The sequence below is a fragment of the Thamnophis sirtalis genome, unplaced genomic scaffold, assembly GCF_051295495.1.
Source record: "Thamnophis sirtalis isolate CommonGarterSnake01/CBP01778 unplaced genomic scaffold, rThaSir2_p1.2 scaffold_4, whole genome shotgun sequence".
Classification (NCBI taxonomy): domain Eukaryota; kingdom Metazoa; phylum Chordata; class Lepidosauria; order Squamata; family Natricidae; genus Thamnophis; species Thamnophis sirtalis.
In genome coordinates, this window is record NW_028261384.1 from 101,306,542 (window position 1) to 101,325,735 (window position 19,194).

Here is a 19,194-nt window from a genome sequence, read left to right on the forward strand (position 1 = left end):
ACTTGGATAGGTAAACAATCCACACATATCTTTTAAATATTGGTGTGAAAGGCATATTTTCTGTCAGTATTGGCAGAAAATAGAAATTCCTTCCTTCCTTCCCCCTTTTTTTGTGCTACAAGGGAGAAATAAATTGCCTGTCTATGGTCTAGAACACCCGTGTTTTCATCATGACCCTCCTAATCCAGCAAAGTAGGGGATCAAACAGAGAAGGAGGGGTATCCTTTCTTGGAAGCTACAACAGTCTCCCCAGCAGTGGCATATAGCACCTTCTGCTCATGGATATTCTTTTACCCCAAGCAGAGTTTCAGAAGCAACAGCCCTGATTTGGAGGATTCATGAGACCTTTTATGAGGGGTAGAGAAGGAGAAACATTGTGGCTGGAAGCCAAGTCAATAAAATGCTAGAGGTGAGTAAACAGGACTACAGTAGGTCTGCTGTGGCCACATCTTCACCAAAGGCAAAACAAAACAAAAAGGCAGCTGGATATGAGTGTGTTTCTGCATGTATTGTGTTGTTGTGCTGTTCATGTAAAGGCAAGCTAGTGTTCTTTCACACAGAGGGAATTCTGCTACCAAGGGAAAGGGCTGCAGCAGAAATCGCAGCTCTTGCCTGGTTTCCTGGCCTCCTGCTGAAATTAAAAGCAGCCTTGCAAGTCTCAATTCTTATTGAATGGCAGAAGGGGGTACAGACGCCATTTCTCCAAGGATAAAATGAAATCCATTCTCTCCCTCCCTCCCTCTCCCTCCCCCCTCTCTTACACACACACACACACACACACACACACACACACACACACACACACAGCTTAGTTTCCACTCTCTTCCTAATCATCTTAGCAACTACTTCCTTCACAGAAGTGGCTGAGTCTAATAAGCAAAAAATTAAATATTAAAGAGAGGCATTGCTGTTAATAATTAATACTGCTACCTATCTTTAATGGCAGTCTCCACAATTGTCCCGGGTTTTTTTTTGTTTTTTTTAGGGATATGGATGTGCGTGTGATTTCTTGGCATTTCATGGAAACATGAGGTTTGGCACAGGAAAAACAAGTTTATTTTTCATTTCACACAATTCCCCAAACAGGAAACAAAAGACAACAAAACAAAACAAGAGAAGGAAGGAAGAAGAAAGGGAGGGAGTGGGTGTGTGGAGGGGAGGGGGGGGAGGTTTAGTTAGCAGGATATTCTTAAACCCAAGATGCACATTCATAAATACAGACACAAAAACATACATGCACATACAAAAACGGGGTGTGTATTAGACTCAAGGTAATGCCTTTCTTTCAATGAAGAAGTGTAGGAATAATCTGAATTGCACAGAGATGAAAGCCCAGTTTGGGGCAAAATGGGGTCCTTCTCTCCTTTTGCTCCCCCTCCCCATTTCTGCCTTCCCTGCACTTTCACCCCACAGAACTTGATGCCCGACACCCGTGGGCAATTTGGATCTCTAGGAACTAAGTCTTTTCTTCACAAGTTCTCTCTCCATTCCGGGGCTGGTGAGAAGGTGAGGAGAGGGGTGGAGGGGGGGGGCACACAAGCTTTTCTCTTCAATCTTCCCATTCTTTTCAATGCTTCTTTCCTTCTGATCTGGATTTTCTGCCAATTCTGCAACACAAATCTTTCTTTCCTGCTTCGGTCCATTCCCAAGGGCAGGAGTTGTTCATGAAATGCTATCAAGACCAAGATGCTAGCAAAATGCACCGGGTTTTAATTTTGAGAAAAATTTAAAAAAAAAAAAAAAAAAAACCACCACCGCCATCATCATCACCATCATTGGCGCCCTCTTTCCTTCAAAAATGAAATGAAATTAAATAAATAAACTTCTTGGGAACTCATCTTCTAAATGAAATAACCTACATCCTGATTTGAAATTTACACATATCACAATACTGAAGTCAACTCTTTTATTGGAAACATCTCCGGCATTGGGCAATGGGCAAGGAGAAAGAAGCCAACTCGCCTTTCATTATAAGTTTATTTTTTTTAAAAAAAAGATTCGAATTAAATTTTGTCGCATCTCCCTTCCTGACCCACACCATCCTATCCCCAGTTTTTTCCCACAACATTTTTCCTTGAGTGTCTATGGTTTTTTTTTGGGGGGGGGGGAGATAATAGCGATGAAATTGCAGAAGCAAACATTATTAAGCTTAAGAGTTCTATGCTATATTTCTCTTAGTAAATTTGAAACAAAGAAAAAAAAACCTAATAAACCTTGCTTCTTTTATTTATTTCTTTATTCTGTTTTGGGGAGAGACAAGGGAAGGCATTGGCTCTGAAATATTCATAGCCACGCGGAATGCACATTTCATATCCAAACAATAATAAACAAGGAAGAAGATAGCGCAAGCTACCAGGGATCGAGGTCCTCCAAGGTAAATAAAGACCCTTGGAGAACTGAATCTCCCTTCTTAGTTCTCAATGGGACCCCACTTTCCACACTATTTTCATCCTTCGCGTCTATTCCTTTTTTTAGTCTCTCTCCAAACATGCACATGGACACACACACCGAGGCACATTCAATACTCCCCCAATCTATTATCGTTGTCCTCCCCCATCGCCAATTTTTATACATACAACCGAAGTCCGCGAAGCAACTGCCTCTTCCTCAAGCCACCGGCTGCAAGCAAAGTCGAATCGCGTCCCTTCCAATTTCCACGCTCATATCACTTTCAACAATACACTAAGCCGAGCAAACCACCCACTCCAGAAGCCCCAGCCCTAGATTAACACCAGTGGCTTAGATGGGGGAAGGGGAGATTTCTCTTTTAAAATCTTTTTTTAAAGCTTCCCCTGCCCATTGTGTCTTTTATGACACCCCCTCTTAGGTTTTTATGATGTTTACTTCCTCACTTTTTATAACTTACTTTGATCTGGCCTGCTTTTGTCCTCGCTTCCTTCACAAACTTTATTGTCCTCGAAGCTGGGCCTTTGACTGGAAGCGATCCCTTCCCTTCCAGCAGAAGGGTCTAACTGGTACTCCTGTGTCCCCTGTTTACGGATCTCCCCGGGGTGTCCCAGCAGCGGTTCTGTTTTAACTGGTCCCTGCCCGGCTGCTATGTTTTCTGTTCTGGGCACTGGGTCCAGCCAGCTTCGTAGATACCTGCTCTCTGAGGTAGGGATGTTTTGATGCTGGAGGTAGGGATGGTAGACCGAAGGAAGGGTAGCAGCAGTGTGTGGCGGCAGAGGCGTCCAGGAAGCGCTGAAAACGGAGGATTTGGGCTGGAAACTACAGGAGGGGAACTCGAGGTGTTCAGTGTGGGTAGTTTGCCTGGAGTTTGAGTACTGCCCAGAAGAGAATTTAGCGGCGGGAGAGTCTTCGTTGTCATGGCTTATAATGGAGTCGACATAGTAATTGCTAAGAGTTCCAGAAATTGACATTCTTGGACATCCTACGAGCACCACGGTTCAATGAAGGGGAAAGCAAACCAGCGAGCGAGCGAACAAGCAATAAAAAAATAAGGAGTAGATCTCTAGTTAAGCTGCTGTACAGATATTAGAGTATATGGAGAGGGGAGGGGGGAGCTGGTTGAAAAAAAAAACACAAAACAAAACAAAACACCAAACCAGGCGACACTCTCGCTTAACCCCCTTTCCTCCTCCAGCATCAACTTCCCAGCCAAGAAAAAGTACAGTCGGGACTGCCGGGTAGGGAGCTTCCAGCAAAATGATTGGTCAAACTTTTTTCGTGAGGCTGATAAAGCGTCAGGGCAGGCGTAAATCAATCCTGGCGGAGCGGGGCGGGCGGGCGGGTGTGTGTGTGTGCGCGCCCAGGCTGTCAACCGCCCTCTGCATTCCACATCAAAGATGGATTGCGTTCTGTCGAGGCGATGTTGCAAAACGTCGGGGGTTCAGAAAGCGAAACGTACAGTGCAAACGGGGATGGGAGGGGGGCTCTGGACTGAGAGGTGGAGGGATGCTGCAGCGGTGTCGATGTGGGAGGGGGATCGATTCCCTCCCCCGAAATATGAAAGAGAAATGCTGAGTTTTGTCCTCTCTTTGCCTTCCTTAAGGCTCTTCAGGGGATTTCTCCTGCTTTCCCCCCAACCCTCCGCTCCCGCCCCCACTACCAAATGTATAAGCGGCCATTCTGGACTCCTTCACTCGCCTTCGATATGTCAAGGCTAATTATCTCAGTCGGGAAAATGCAATATGAATTGTGCTTTCTTTTTTCTAAAGTTTTCCAGAAGAGGGCGGAGGGATGAATCGGGTTACAAGTCCAAGGTGTATGGATGCACGTACGCGAAAGATGCTTTCCACATGGTGGTTGTTGTTATCACTATCATTATTGTCGTTGAAAGCTGGCTGTAGATGGAGAGTAACCTATTGCAAGAGCTTTTAATACCGGAAGATTTTCCCTGTGTCCCGTTCCCCCCACTCCACCCGCCCTCCTTGCTCCGTTCAACATTAACTGCCAAGGATTTGTATATAATCCCTCCACGACTGTATATTAAACATTGTCGCGCGTGTGCATTATATATCCCGGTGTGGATGTACAGGCGCATGACCTGATGATGCCTGAATGAAATCTATAGCTTGTAGTAAAACGGTCGCTTATACGGTAAGCCTATCTACACACGGATACATATATTCACATTCACGTATCTATCATCCCCATATATATTTTAAGCATGTGTATCTACATGCAGAATCATTGTGAGTTATATGTTGCTCTGATAGACAAGATTTTAAACAGGCAGAGCGTGAACTACAGGGCGGGGGCGGGGGGGAAATGCCGGTTCCGGACTGCAATAGCCCCGTTTGTTTGGAAAGCAATGGAGGGGCGGAGGAGGCTTGGGGGAGAGGAGACGGATTTGCACTGCTGAATCTCACCTCCCCTCTCTCCTTCTTCCCCGCCATATACACGCACTTTAATTTTACTACCCTTGTAAAATGTCCAATTCGGTACCGCTTCTTTTTCTTTCCTCACAGAAGGCGTCAGACCTGAGACGGTTAAATAGTTGAATAAAACTTACATTAGCTTTCTTTGATTTTTATAGCCTTGAATTTACTGCCTGTGGAAAGGGAGGGTATTGGGTGTGTGTGTGTGTGTTGGGAGGGTAGAGAAGCCAGGGATGGGAGAGATGTCTTGAACCTTACAAGAACCCTCGTTTGCCCTCCTGCTGTTCAACCTTCTTAATGCTGCAGGATGAATCCAACACAATTCAGATCCTTATGGATTTCCATTACTAAATCTGGCTCAATGCATTTGCTTCCGAAGAGTTCTCCCATTCAGGTCAGCGGCTGTGGAGCATAGATTGACAGCACAGATCCTAAAACATATAACTGCAAGTTTATGTTCTCTTTTCATTATTGTTTACTATCATTTACTTCTAAGTAAATATTTTTCATTATATCAGCATTGATTTATTATACCAATACGCTCCGGCTTAACTGCCTTGCCAAGCTAGCTGTCGGTCAAGCATCGTAACAATGCCTGATCGTAAATTCCTCTTCCGTAACCTGGTAGATCCCGTTTTCTTTCTAATGGAGCAGGAAGTGTTGGGGGTGGGGATGTTCTGTCCCCCCCCAACAAGATTCACCTGTTCTAAAAATAAAAGCAACAAGAAAAGGAGAGATCTTTAGGTTTTCAGCAAAGAGCTTTAAAACGGCACAAATAAATATTCAATATGAATGCAGAAAAGGGTTGTATTCTGTGACTTTGGAAGTAAAAGCTCCCTTTTCTAAGCACTGGCTTTGACCGAGTAATTGGTCTCGCTGGGGCTTTGGACAACCCCATTAGTCCTTCTAGAAGAGGTCCTTCTGGCAATGAAAAGACTAAGTCCAATAACAACTATGACAGATAAAGAATCATTTCGCTCAAATATATTTTCTTCTTTCAGAGTGAAAGTGGCTATAGTGAAGATATGGACCAGGATGATGTGTGTAAGTGTGGGGTTTGCAAAGACCATAGTTGGGTTGGTGGATAGTAAAGTAGATCTCATCTGGCTTGAGAAATATTTCAATGGTTAAAAAATTGGAAGATAGGTGCCTGCATAGATAGAGTGAGGCATTCAGAGAACGAACAGAAATAAACTTTCTCTCTGGCAGAAATTAAAATATATTAATTAAAAGAGGGCCACTGCACTACAGTTCTGAGAATAGTCCAAGTAAAAGGTCCTTAGTAATCCTGGGACCTCATTTGAGAATAAAGATATTGAGAAAGAAAGAAGTGGGGGAGGATGAGACAAGAATTAGAGGTCATCTGAACTAGTGGAAAGCTGATACATTCAAATGCTGTAGTAATTGATTTCTTCTTGAAGTAATGTTATATGTGTTTGTGTGTTTGTGTACACACACACACACATATGTGCATGTGTGTGTGTTGTATTTGTGCTGATAAATAAATAAAATGAACTTCCTCCCATATTTGGGCATACCAGGGGTTGTGACATATATACACACATACACATACACACACACTCACATTACTTCATATATGTATAAATAAAACACATGGAAACCCAGACTGCATTCCATTCTTATCCAATTTATGCTCTTCATTTGTGGTTCAAAGAAAGGCAGAGGTGTATAATTGGAAGAGTTGGAAGAGTGAAGACACTTTATGTTTTAACTTCAGGCACATCTGTTTTGCACTAAGCAGGTTAATTGAGATTATTTGCACTAAGCAGGTTAATTGAGATTATTTTCAAATAAATCTTTAAGGACTGCAAATATCCAATCAAATGTAAATTATTTGACCTAATTGTTAAAAATAGTTTAAATAGTCAAATTTAGCTAGGTCTTCCTTCTCTTCCTGCAATCATTGGATTTAGTAATAGTAAATATCTGGGCACTTCTCATTGAGTTCAGTAGGCTATTTAAGGACTGAAATCTGAAGAGTGATTAAATATGGATGGATAAAACCCTTTAAAATGAAATATACAACTGGTATATGAAAATGATACATTAGTATTTGAGATAGAATTCTGTTCCAGAGTTAGTATGCAGAACAATCCAATTCAGCTTGGTTTGAGCTAATAAAGTTGGCTTTTTAAGTTTCTCCTAGACTCAAGGAACCATCAATGTCTATTGTTGTTCTTGCTGCTTCTAAGACAAACTTTCAAAGGGAAAGAAAAAGCATCAAAATGTTTTCTTTTAAATAATCCCTTATTTAAAATGTGGCTGCTACTCAGTTTTGTGAACATGTTCTGGTGAGACCATCTGACAATGTATATATTCCTTGATTTATTTTAATGATTATATTTAATAATAAATATCATTAAATAATAACATGTTTAATAATAATAAGACTATAAAATAAATCAGATTTTTTATGTAAAATGGACATTTTCCAACAATTAAAAAAAAGAAAGCATAAAATAAATACAGTTGCATGGCATTTTTTTATTTTTACAAAATCAGATTTGGAAATGTCCTCTTACACTTTGGGCATTCAAAAGTATATGTGGACTATTTGAAGGCATTATGGAAACACAGGCTTTCTCATTGGCTAGAATTTAGATCAGTAATGGATTAGCAAGCACTTTTGGAAGTGGTTAAAGGGGTTTTTAAAAGAAAAAGAAAAAAGCTATGAAATTTACTGAAAATTAATTGAAAGGAAACACCTGTTCAGTGGCTTTTTTGCAAGAGTATTTGTTCACATTTTACCTATAATGAATATATTCTTGGGAAATCCTCAGGCACCTTCTATAAATAATTATGAGGCATGCCAGCAGCTGAGTTCATAATTTTGTAGAGTATATAAATTTATACTCAAATGTCATCAGAAGAGTTTCTCTGAAAGAGAATCCAGAATTTTCTCTTGTGGAGAAACCACACAAGAAGACCTGCAAAAACCATTTGCTTTCCCATGTCCTGGGGGTTTTATCCAGGGATATATTCATTTTAATTTCTTCTCTTTCATATAAAAAAAGGACCACAGTGCTCATTCATCCACATTATCAAGACAGACTCTTTGGATATTCTGTTTAAAATGAGAGATCAACTTTAGTTCATTTAGTATATAAGGATCTTTTTTTTAAATTGAGGTACTTTTCATTTTTCATTTTGAAAATATCATTCAGACTAATGTCTGGAAAAAAGCTTTGCTTTTGGAGAACTCTGTTTCCCAAAGCCCTGGTGTGTTAAACAGGCTTCCCTCATCTCAAACATTTTTCCAAGGCCATCTACTAAACACAGCAGGGATAGCGAGAAGATTACAGACAAGAGTAATTACTAAACAAGATTTCCAGATACTATCCAATCTAGAGAACTTTAAGCCAAAAAGGCTCAGCACACATAAATAAAAATCTCTTGACTCAGTTTGAAATACCCAAATTTGCTTGAGAGTGTAACTTATTTCTGCTTGTTAAGGCAAAGGACACATTCTGTTTCTTTTTTTTAAAGCTGGCTTTCAAAATCTTTGACATATTTAGAAAGTGATGGGGCATTTATAGCCAAAAAATTAAGAAGACGTATTCCATTTTAAACAGAGAACAATAGCTATCCCAAAGTAGACAACAGTTGTCTGTTCAAAAATACATTTACTATTTTGGGGAAGAGAAATTCAAGCAATGTTTATTTCAGAAAATTGATAACTATCAAGTTGCACGTTTCACAATCTCTAGACCTCTGTTTAATGTGTTACATATACTGAGAATTACTTTCCTGAAAATATCCAGTAACTTAATTAAATGTAGCGCTATTATTTCTTTCAAATCATGGTTTCTCCACCAGTCTTCATTTATGTTTATTGCATTATAATTTCAGATAACATCTCTCCTGTCTGACCAATTTTTCATAGAAATGATATTCCCACCAGGCAAACTTGGGATTACAATACTTATAAACTTTTCTTTTATAAATGGTAACTGGTGATTACTTCTTTTAAAAGATCACAAACATCACTAGTAATCCCTCCCCGCATTTTCTTTGTTAGTAATAAACCATGTCGAAAAAAAGTTATCCTTTTTCCCAAGGAACAGTTTGCCCTTTCTATGTTTTTCCTATCATACAACTAATAACTAAAAAGGAATCTCTTTACAGCTTCTATCTACCTGATTAAACTGTATCAAATATTACAATGCTCATTGGAAGTGCTGGAGATTCTAATAATAATTTCTCTTTCAGACTTTTGAATGAGCACCATTCAAAATGTAGATTATCCTTCCACATACCTTGGGAGTGAATCCAATGAATTTAGTGGCAGTGCAGGAATACATTGCATATAGATAAATTTAAATTATTCAGAGAGAAAGAAGCTTCTGTAAAAACCGGAGCTAAAAGTTTATGCACACGTGACTTTCACTGAAACACACACACTCGTCCACTCGTCCATCCGTCCCCCGCCCCTCCATATGATTGTAAACGAATTCCCTTCGGCTATAATGGATCTATCTTTCAAGGAAGTGTATTTGGGCTTCAGTTGCAATCCGAAGTAGCCAAATAAAGCCTAAATTGGATTAAGAGGATGAAGGACCGTAGACCCATGAAAAAGTTTCTCCCCTGGCAGAGCTACCGACTGTGACACACTCGCGCCTCGGCAGAGATTTCTTCCCCAGAAAAAATAGCCTAAGATTTCAACCTATTCGTGCAGCTCCTAAAGGATTCGCATCCTTTCGCTTACTCCGACATTGACACGCTCGGATTAATGGAGAGGACGAATTTCAAGGCGGTCGATCTGGAATCTTAAGGCGATAGATCCAGGCAGTTTTACATCGAAGCCGGCGATCTGCTAGTTTCCGTTTTTTCTTATTCTAAATTAAATGCCTTCTCTGAGGATCGAGTCAGTTCTTGACGTTTGTAGTTGTTCCTTGACAGATTAAATTACTCCTACGCACAATATGATTTGCTTTTTTCAAAATACTAATAATAATCGGGAAACAGAATTCCAAAAATAATTCAACCCACCCACCCCGCCCCATATTGGAAAAAAAAAGCGAGGGGAATAGTTCAGAAACAAATCTTTGTAACATCTCCTTTCGGTTGTGAATGAGACTTCAAAGTTCAGTGAGTTTAGGAAAAGAGGGGAGGTTTAGGGTGGTTGAAAGCTCTATTATATGTATCTAATATATATATATATTTAGAAGGTTGGATTCGATCTTTCTGTATTTCTCCTACTGCCCAGAATTCTGCAAGTTTGAAAAGTTTCTTAAAGAAGAAAGCAAGTGCAGTGATGAGAAAAGAGTCAAGGGAAAACTGCCTTCTAGAGAGAGGAAACAGATCAGCAGATGCAACAAAAGATCCCAGAAGTTGAAGCTGGAGGACTCAAATTGGAAAGGAAAGTTCCAAGCCAGGTTTATCTCCTTATCAGTTAATAAAGCATTTTGATATCTTTTCCTGAGATCTGGGCACAGAAGAAGAAAGAAGGCTAGTTTAAGAAAATTTAGGGAGGGAGGAGAAGGGAGAGGCAGATGTTGAATTTTGGTTGGGTAAGATTGGCTCACCTTCATTGAAAATACTTCCTTTGAGCCCAGCTTGACTCCTGGTGACTTCATGGACAATCCACACACTTTTGTTTTTCAGAAGTGGATTGCCACTGCCGTCTTTCAAGGCTGCCCCCCATCCCCCACCTTACAAGGCTAACCTATGACTGGTATTCTCCAGAAATCACCCATCCAAGTACCAACCAGGCTTGACCCTGTTTAGCTTCTAAGACAAGGTTAGTCAGAGATGAGGACAAAAACTCTACTTTGAAAAACAAAGAGAAAAGGACAAAAAAACCTTATCTGAAAGATAAATTTATAAACCAAGCCCTTCAGCAATTAAATAACTTTAACCCACAAACCCATGAGTCTAAATGTTGAGGGCTAATCATTTTTATCAAGGAGACCTAGTTGCATTGGTTTAGCTGTGAATAAAACTGCAGAAAAGTTGAGTGAATGGGAGCTTTCATTTAGTCAGACAGAATTTTATTGCACATGGAATAAGAAAGAATACTAGGAGAATAATGGACATAGTTTCAGAAAGGAAGCAACTATATTCCCTAAACTAATATTGATTGCAACATCATTGTAATCTTTGGTCTAATTTAATGATTAACTATGTAGAAGTCATAAATTTCTACTTCACACAAGCACACTGTAAGTGTATCTGTAACTATAATTGATTCCAATAAAAAGTTCAGGTGCATCCTGATTAATCTATTAGTACTACAAGGCAGAATGCAACATAATCAACTCCATAGAATTCAAGAGGTAACCTCTGAAATTTGTGATGAGACTTTCTTCCAAGTAAGTTTTGGGATGCAATATACTTTTTGTACTTCTTTGTTGTCGTTCTGATTTATTTGGATAATGGGTACAACAGTTCCCCTTTAAGTCACTGCATAATATCTTAACCCACGATCTTGTGCTTATCTTCTACTTATGAATGAATTTATGTATATGACCATTCTGCAAAGGAACATAATGAGATCCATCTCCATTAAGAACCCAGGAAAAACACTTACTGCATAATTCTTCACATATTTATTTGGGAATAAACCCTACTAAAGAAAAGACATTTCTGAGATTTCTTACTATGTGTCCAAGATTATGCTATCAGATCAGTAGCCTTAACTGATAGAAGCAAAGAAGAGGAAGAAAACATTACAAAAACTTTCTAACATATAGAGAACCCATTTCCAGACATTACTGTATTTAAAACTTTCTTAGACTAGGCGCTGGTGTAACAAATCTGGATGTGCAGTGATTGGCCACACCAGCATGTCCTCACCAAAGGATGCTTGCATGGAGAGGCAGGTAATATACACACTGATATCTGAAGTATTGCTCCAGTACCCTGTGACACGGTGGAGGAGAGGAGAGGCAAAGGGGCAGATTGAGTCCTCTATTCACACTGTGCAATATTTGAAGACATAAGGACCATCTGTTATGGGATGAAATGGAAAATCAGATTTTAAAAGTAAGGAACTATGATTGCAGGGGGTCAGGAGGTAGAAAGAAAAATGATGAATTCCAGTAAATGGATTTATCAAACTATTTTTTTATGTGGCATGTGCGTAGGAAAGGGGGCAAGGGAAGGAGAAGAAGAAATAAGCTTTAGCCCCCCAGAAAGAATGTGTGAACTTTTCATTTTGCAGAGACTGCATTTTATGCTTTTAAGAAGTGAACTCAGATTCAGGTAAGACTGATCTTATTTTCTTACTTGGAGATGTTCAGAAAGACTTAAATCTTTTCTTGAATGGAAAGCAACAGGCTTAAGAAAGTTACTGCTTAGTATGGACGTCCTAGAATCAACTCAGTATTTGCCTAATGTAGTTTTATAGGACATGAGTATAGGTGTATATTCTTCTATTCTTTAGTTTGAAGGAATATTTTAACTCCAGTTGTAACTAGAGGACTTATTGTCTAAGGCTATTTAAGGATGCAGGCCACAGGAAGCAGGTCTGTTACACATAGGAACATGGTATAGAAGCATTTAGAAGCTGGGCGTTATTCCAAATTGCAATAAACTGCTCTGATTTAACTGGGTTGTGGGTCGAGCTGTGTCAGATGTGGATGCATTAATTTATTAAAATTAATCTGTGCAAATGGGGAAATGTAAGGGCTTGCTGTTGTTATTCAAATGCCAGCTCTGCAATCTACAAGCTATTTACTCCAAACCCTACTCTTGCTAATTGGACTGTTCCGGAGTGAGTTGTTAATTGCGGCCAATATACATTCATAGATTTACAGCCACAATATGAAGCATGTAGTTTTGGAAATAAATCCCATTGATTTCCATACTATTTGCTCTGGGATACCCATACTTCTATCCTAGGAATCCTTAACAAGTTTTAAATAAATCTTCCAATGTATTTTTCCTTGTAACTTATTTTCATAACTGGGGATCCTAGTTTTGCTCTATATCATCTGAAAAGGTTATTTGAGAACAAGTTCAGCAAGTTCAATTCTGGGTTATACAATCAAGTTTGATAAAGGGCAAGGCATCATATGAACAACTTTCTCTACAAATGTGATGTCCTTTTCTTTGCTGCAGCGTTTCCCTTCCTGTATCCGCTGTTCTCTTCCTCTAAAAGGAAAATACTGCCAAAATACTAGTGTGTTTCTGGCACCATTCTTGTCTTTTTGCTGGGCATAAATGTATCCCTTTCTTGGAAAATAGTGACCAGGTTAGGAGGCCATATAGCAGTAGTTTCCCCCTTGTTAAATAAAAATGCATTTCTATGCATACTTACTCAGAAGTAAATCAGATTGAAAAATTCTCTCTCCCAAGTAAGCGGATATAATAGGATCATCACAACTTTCATGTGTTTTAACATTGAAGAACTCCCGTTCACTAACTGAAAAACATTTGTGTGCTTGTGTTTGTTGACTACAGAAAAGGAGAATAGTGCCTTCCTTATCTTCTAGAGTACCAGAAAGTTCCCCCCCACTACCTTTGTAATGGAATTATTTATTAGAAATGTCTAAGACTTATTGAAAGCTATTGAAAAATACAGTAAAAAAGAACAAAGATGCAGTTAATATTTCCATGCTAGATTAATGTTTGGCAACAACCATCTTTCTTTATATGTTTTACAGTTGTTTCTTTTTAAAAGCAAATTTTAGATTATTCTTGCATGATCCAATGGTCAGATAAAGTCCTGGGTTCAGGTGTTCCTTAGGATAACTTGGAATACTTATAACAATATGAATTGACATTCTTGTTAGAAGAAATAATATTGGTAGAGAGGACATACATTGAATGGAAGTTGTGTGAGTAAACCCTGCTGAAGTTCTTAGAAACTTTACAAGATTTGGACACAGAAGTCCCAAACTCTGGTTCACCTCAGACTAGACTCTCAGGATCTTACAATTGCTTTTTGCTAGAATCTCAAACTCCATACAAACCAGATGCCATGTAATGGGATATAAATGTGAACAGAGTTATTTGTTTTGGTTTTGGCAAGAGTAAGCCAAGGTTTGTAAAATCAGGGCATACTGGTCTCCTTGGAAGATGCTAAGTAAAAAATTGGAATTAAGGAATAGTGTACTGGGTCATTTTTATTGTAAGAAACAAATTCATATTATTTTACATGGAGGAAAATGTCTGCTCTAATTTTTTTCCTGCTTTCAGCAATTGATTTTTATTTAACTTATTTTCTAAAAACATATTTTTATCATGAAACATAATTCCAAAACACTCAGTCATTATTAAAGATGTTCCCATTGCAGTTGTTTCTCATACAAAATTCTACTAGTAGAGACTAGTTTAGAGAAGAATACTATTTTTCTTAAATCACATCAAAAACTCTTATTATCTGGGTTAAACCTGAATATTCTTAATTTCAACCATCCAAAAGAGTTTGAAACAGGCAGAAATTCTCTAAAACTAAAAATCTAACTTTATCAAGATCTTAGGTATTTACCTAAGTGATTGACCAGCTTGAATGTTCATTTGATGGGGCTTACAATAAAAAAAAAATTCAACTCATAGTCTGAAATTGCAAATACCGTAGTTACCAATTGGGGATAGAAGAGCACAAATTTGTCTTCAGAATACAGTTTTATATTGAGAATAACTATTACCCAGGATGAAAAGGCAAACTAGCTGTTGATGGATGGATGGATGGATATATATAGTTGAATACACAAACCATAGATATGGGAATAGGTAAGGGTTTTGCTCATGTGTTTACTGTTTAAATCCTGGTTTAGGATGGTATGTAAGAGATAGCCAATAAAAAGTACTCAGTTTGAAAGAAGTGGATTTGAAGAGAATTATAGTTCTATAGGCAAGCACATATTTCTGGCTGCAGAGAACACAAGTATGTGTAACAGATAAAATTTCCCTAAGTTGTATTGAATGCAGAAGAATTACAAATATTTTTCCACCAAGGAAACAAGACTAATGTGAAATTTCCTAATGAAAATTTGGCCCCAACCTCAAATCTTGGATTTATACTGATCTGATTACCCTTTTGTGTCAGTTGTAAATAAAATGTTTTTATGGAATAAAGATGTAAAGAAGCTTACTCATATTTAAAAATAAAGCAAATAAAGCTTGAGTTTTTTAATCTAGCCCTATCCCTCCCCACTCGAGTTTTGATAAAGTTCATTTCTGTTCCAGTTGACAAAAGATTAAAATAAAACTCATAAAGCCCATTGGGGAATCTCTCCTGCACTGATCTCAGTCTACTTAAAGAATAGTAGGTTTTGCCATATATCTTCTTTCCTGGTCGATTGGCAAATTTACAAAAGGTTGTGCTACTTCAGGACGGAGGAAAAGAAAAATGAGCTCCTTAAAAACCGCTAAGTCTATATACTTCAATCTTATCGAATTCACTTTTTAATGCTGAAAAATCCTGAACAAAGACTAAGCCACGAATAAGTCTTTTTGAAATGTGCAGTGGCTCAACACTATCAGTAGAATTGGGAGAAAGGGACGTAGAGGGATGGGGGGAGAGGGCTGAGATCCAAAGTTCCGTAAGGTTACGGACGGGGAAGGGGGCGGAAGTTGGAAAGGCAGAGTACAAATATCCCGAAGCCCCCGAGAAGAGGCAAACTAAACACGTGGTTTTTTTTTTCAACTTAGAGCGAATATTTCGGAACCCGTCCCTAATTAAATGCAAGCTCAAAACAATCCGGATGGAAACCGCCTGGTTATCACGGGTAGGACCAGAGCACCGATTGCCATCTTTGCGGGGAGGGAGAGGGAGGCTCGCGCAGGAAATGCTCCCGCTGAATTGCGTCGCAGCACTAGGAACTCGTGGGATGCACGGCGCTAACAAAAGCCGCCCCCCCCCAATCCGGGGAAGGGGACTGTTTTAAGGGAGCACTTCCGGTCTCTGATTGCCTGTCAAAGATTAAGCCACAATCAAGCGGCTGATTCTTCGCGCGCTTCCTGCCTGAATTGCTACATTCCCTAGGAACGCACCACGCCTCCAGAGGACAAGATGTTGCCAACGGGGATGCTAAGGGGCGTGCATAAGCGCACCAGCGTGCCTACCGTCCCTGTCCTAATGTTCCCTTGTATTCGTATTCATTTCATGCATTCATAATCATGTCTAGACTTATATCTGTTATCGAATTCATATTTGACGAAAATAAATAAATAAAAATAAATTTAAAAAATTAACCTGCTGGTAAGAGACGGATGTGAAGGATCCTTTGAGAGGTTCTTTAGGCTGGGAAAGGGCAGAAACAAAGCATGGTGCCAGATGTCAACCAGCTCTTTTAATTCATTTTGAGATGCGCGCACGTTTTGCAACAATATATTCAGTTGGTTGCATGAGTTAAACTGGAACAGACAGCAAAAAAATGGATTGACATAGGGACCAGCATCCCCAACCTCTGCCCTGTAGAAAAGCTTAAAATGCTCAAGGCACAATCTTAGGAGGACCTTCTGCGTAGGTGCTGCTTCCCCTTTCTTTAAAGACACTTTAGCCAAAGAATTGTCCGTTCAGTTTTGCTGTCACTGAACAACCTCCCATCTTTTTCAGATGTGCAGAAATCCAATTCCAGACACTGTTACCCACTTCCATTTCAACACAGCCTGCTGATGGGATGTTGAGAATTACAGTGCAACTCACGTCTGGAGATCAGTGGGTTGGGGGAAAGGTGCTGTATGTACAATGTGTCTCTCATTTCAGTTGCTTAATCTGGTGGGTTATAAATTGCTAGGTTGACTCCTTTTTTAAGCCTACCCCACCCTGAGAGAATTAATGGATTGGAAGATCCTAATCAAGAGCCATGGGTTTCTGCACATACTTCAATAGAAGTTCTGTGACTTCATCTAGTGCAAATATGGAGGGGGACGGGGTGAGAGAAGTAAACATTCAATTACTTCAAGATTTGCTGTACAGTTTCCAGGGAACAATAAACCAATTCTAGTTGCTCTCCCTTTTGGTTCTCAGGAGTTCTAAAGAGTTTAGAGCTTATTACAAGCTCCCTTTCTTTATATTTAGACATTGTAAGAATTACCCTACCCAAGCAGAAAACTACATACATTTAAAAAAGCTTGAGATGAATAAACTGGCGTAAATCAGGTAGTTTTATGTTCTTGTATGTTAAAAATGAATTCCCAACAACGTGAAACTACCTAATTCACAGAGCAGTTGTGTTCGTTCCTGTGCCAAAATGTTACGGTGCTTCCTGCATGTGCCCACCCAGAAAGGCCATGCTTGGTCTCAAATGTGCTCTTTTGCACATGCACTCTTATTGTCTCTCTTGCTCTAATTCCATAATAGAAAACTGTTACTAGGAAATAGCTCAAAAAGAACCTGTCAAGGCCCAAATTTAAACCATATACATGTACAAGTCACCTACCTTTCCCCCAAACCACTATTGACATTGTTTCCTTCAGTAGGACAAATACAGTAGGGTAGACACTAAAAATGCTGCTGACTTTGAAAAACAATGCATTATTTCTGATTTTAGGAGGAGGGATAATGGCTTTGGCAAAATTTAGTAGAAAATGTATAGTTCTTTTCCTGAAAGACTGAATACCTTAATGGTAAAATGAATGTTCAGATTTGAGAGATTAAAAGCAAGCAATAATTAGGAATAAAAACAATGCTTCTACAGCACACAAATTGCAAAAACCTAAACGAGATGATGTAGAAAGATGATAATCACATTTCTTGAATAGCACCACAAATCTACCACAATAAGGACACAGTCTTGTGGGAGGTTCTATGCAAATCACAATGAAACTAGCAGTTTCCTATTAATATGTGTGTCTGTGTATACACATATGTGTATAAGGGGTTTAATCCTAGGTATGTACAAAAGTGCAGCTGTCTTCAACCATCATTAAAAGACCAGAGGTGGCGCAGTGGTTAGGGTGCAGTACTGCAGGCCACTTCAGCTGACTGTTATCTGCAGTTCAGCGGTTCTAATCTCACCGGCTCAAGGTTGACTCAGCCTTCCATCCTTCCGAGGTGGGTGAAATGAGGACTCAGACTGTGGGGGCGATATGCTGACTCTGTAAACCGCTTAGAGAGGGCTGAAAGCCCAATGAAGCAGTATATAAGTCTAACTGCTATTGCTATTGCTATTATGCACTGCATAATGTTTTAAAAAAATTAAGTCAGCAATGATCTCCAAAGAAACAGGTTCTTTCCCTTGAATTGTAAAAAAAAATGCTGTTAAGAAGTACTTAAAATTTTGATATAGTAATAAGGGAAATATACAAGATTAGATCCAAATTAGTCTAGTTTAGTTTAGTTTATTGCCATTGCACCTCGTATAACAAAATTAAATGCCATCCTCAGTGTACATTATAACTATAAAAATAAAACACAAGCACATATCATAATCATACTGAGGGAAGACATTTTGGAATCAATAAAACATGAACTAGTAATCTGTCCATGAGTTATTCTAACTGATTATTTAAGTCTGGCTTGAGTGCTTCCCACATCAAAGTTTGTGCATGAATGCAAGTAGTCCTCGATTTAATAACAGTTCATTTAGTGATCACTTAAAGTTATAACAGCACTAAAAGTTACTTATGACCTTTTTTCACACATACAAGTGTTGCAGCATCTATTTGGTCATGTGATCAAAATTTGGGTGCTTAGCAATTGGTTCATATTTAAGATGGATGCAATGTCCAGGGTTCATGTAATCAGCTTTTGTGACCTGAAAAGCAAAGTCAACGGGGAAACTAGATTCACTTAACAACATTACTAACTTAATTATTGCAATGATTCACTTAACAACTGTGACAAGAAAGCAGCTGTTTTCACTTAGCAACATAAATTTTGGGCTTAATTGTGGTTGTAGGTTAAGAACTACCTGTATAGTGCAAGAATGGTCTGCATTAGGAAACTGATTCCACTGAATTAATTCCAGGCTGGGGAAAAGAGAAAGAAACAGAACAGAAATGGCAGAGTCAGGCAAGATGGTGGCATTTAAATTTTCCTCAAAATAAAGCTGTTATTTCCTCATCAAGTAGGTTGCTGGGTAGAGGCTTTAAGTACTTCCGGTTATAACAACTACTGCTTGATTTTACTCTTAGTAAATCATATATTGACTATGTTTTAAGCAATAAATTTAAGCTAAGCTATAAATCATGATTTATGATCCATAGCAGCTAGATTAACAGGCTAATGAGCAATGCCTGAACCTAGTCTGTGTCCCTGTTTGCCCATCGTATTAGGCCAAAACATCACAGTTTCGTCAATAGATTATATCCCCCAAACAGATCAAAGTTTATCTGAACTTGTTTATATATTATAATATGCTAAAATCATACTAACCAGACACATTTGAAGCTGTTCAGAACAGAAACCACATTTTAGTTGTGTGTAGAGCACAACTAA

General features: G+C 38.9%; 1 protein-coding gene across 2 annotated transcripts in view; it reads right to left on the bottom strand.

Annotated features, from left to right (window-relative positions):
* HOXB9 (homeobox B9) overlaps nt 1-19,194 on the bottom strand; it is a 44,896-nt gene that overhangs the window by 699 nt on the left and 25,003 nt on the right. The window contains exon 1 of one of the 2 annotated variants that reach the window (XM_087713599.1): nt 2,867-3,626. The exons of the other annotated variant lie outside the window; for it this stretch is intronic. Within the exon in view, the coding sequence (XP_087569725.1) occupies nt 2,867-3,380 (514 nt within the window). The 5' untranslated portion in view covers nt 3,381-3,626. Of the gene's footprint in view, nt 1-2,866; nt 3,627-19,194 lie in introns of those variants that run through there. 2 annotated transcript variants of the gene reach the window in all.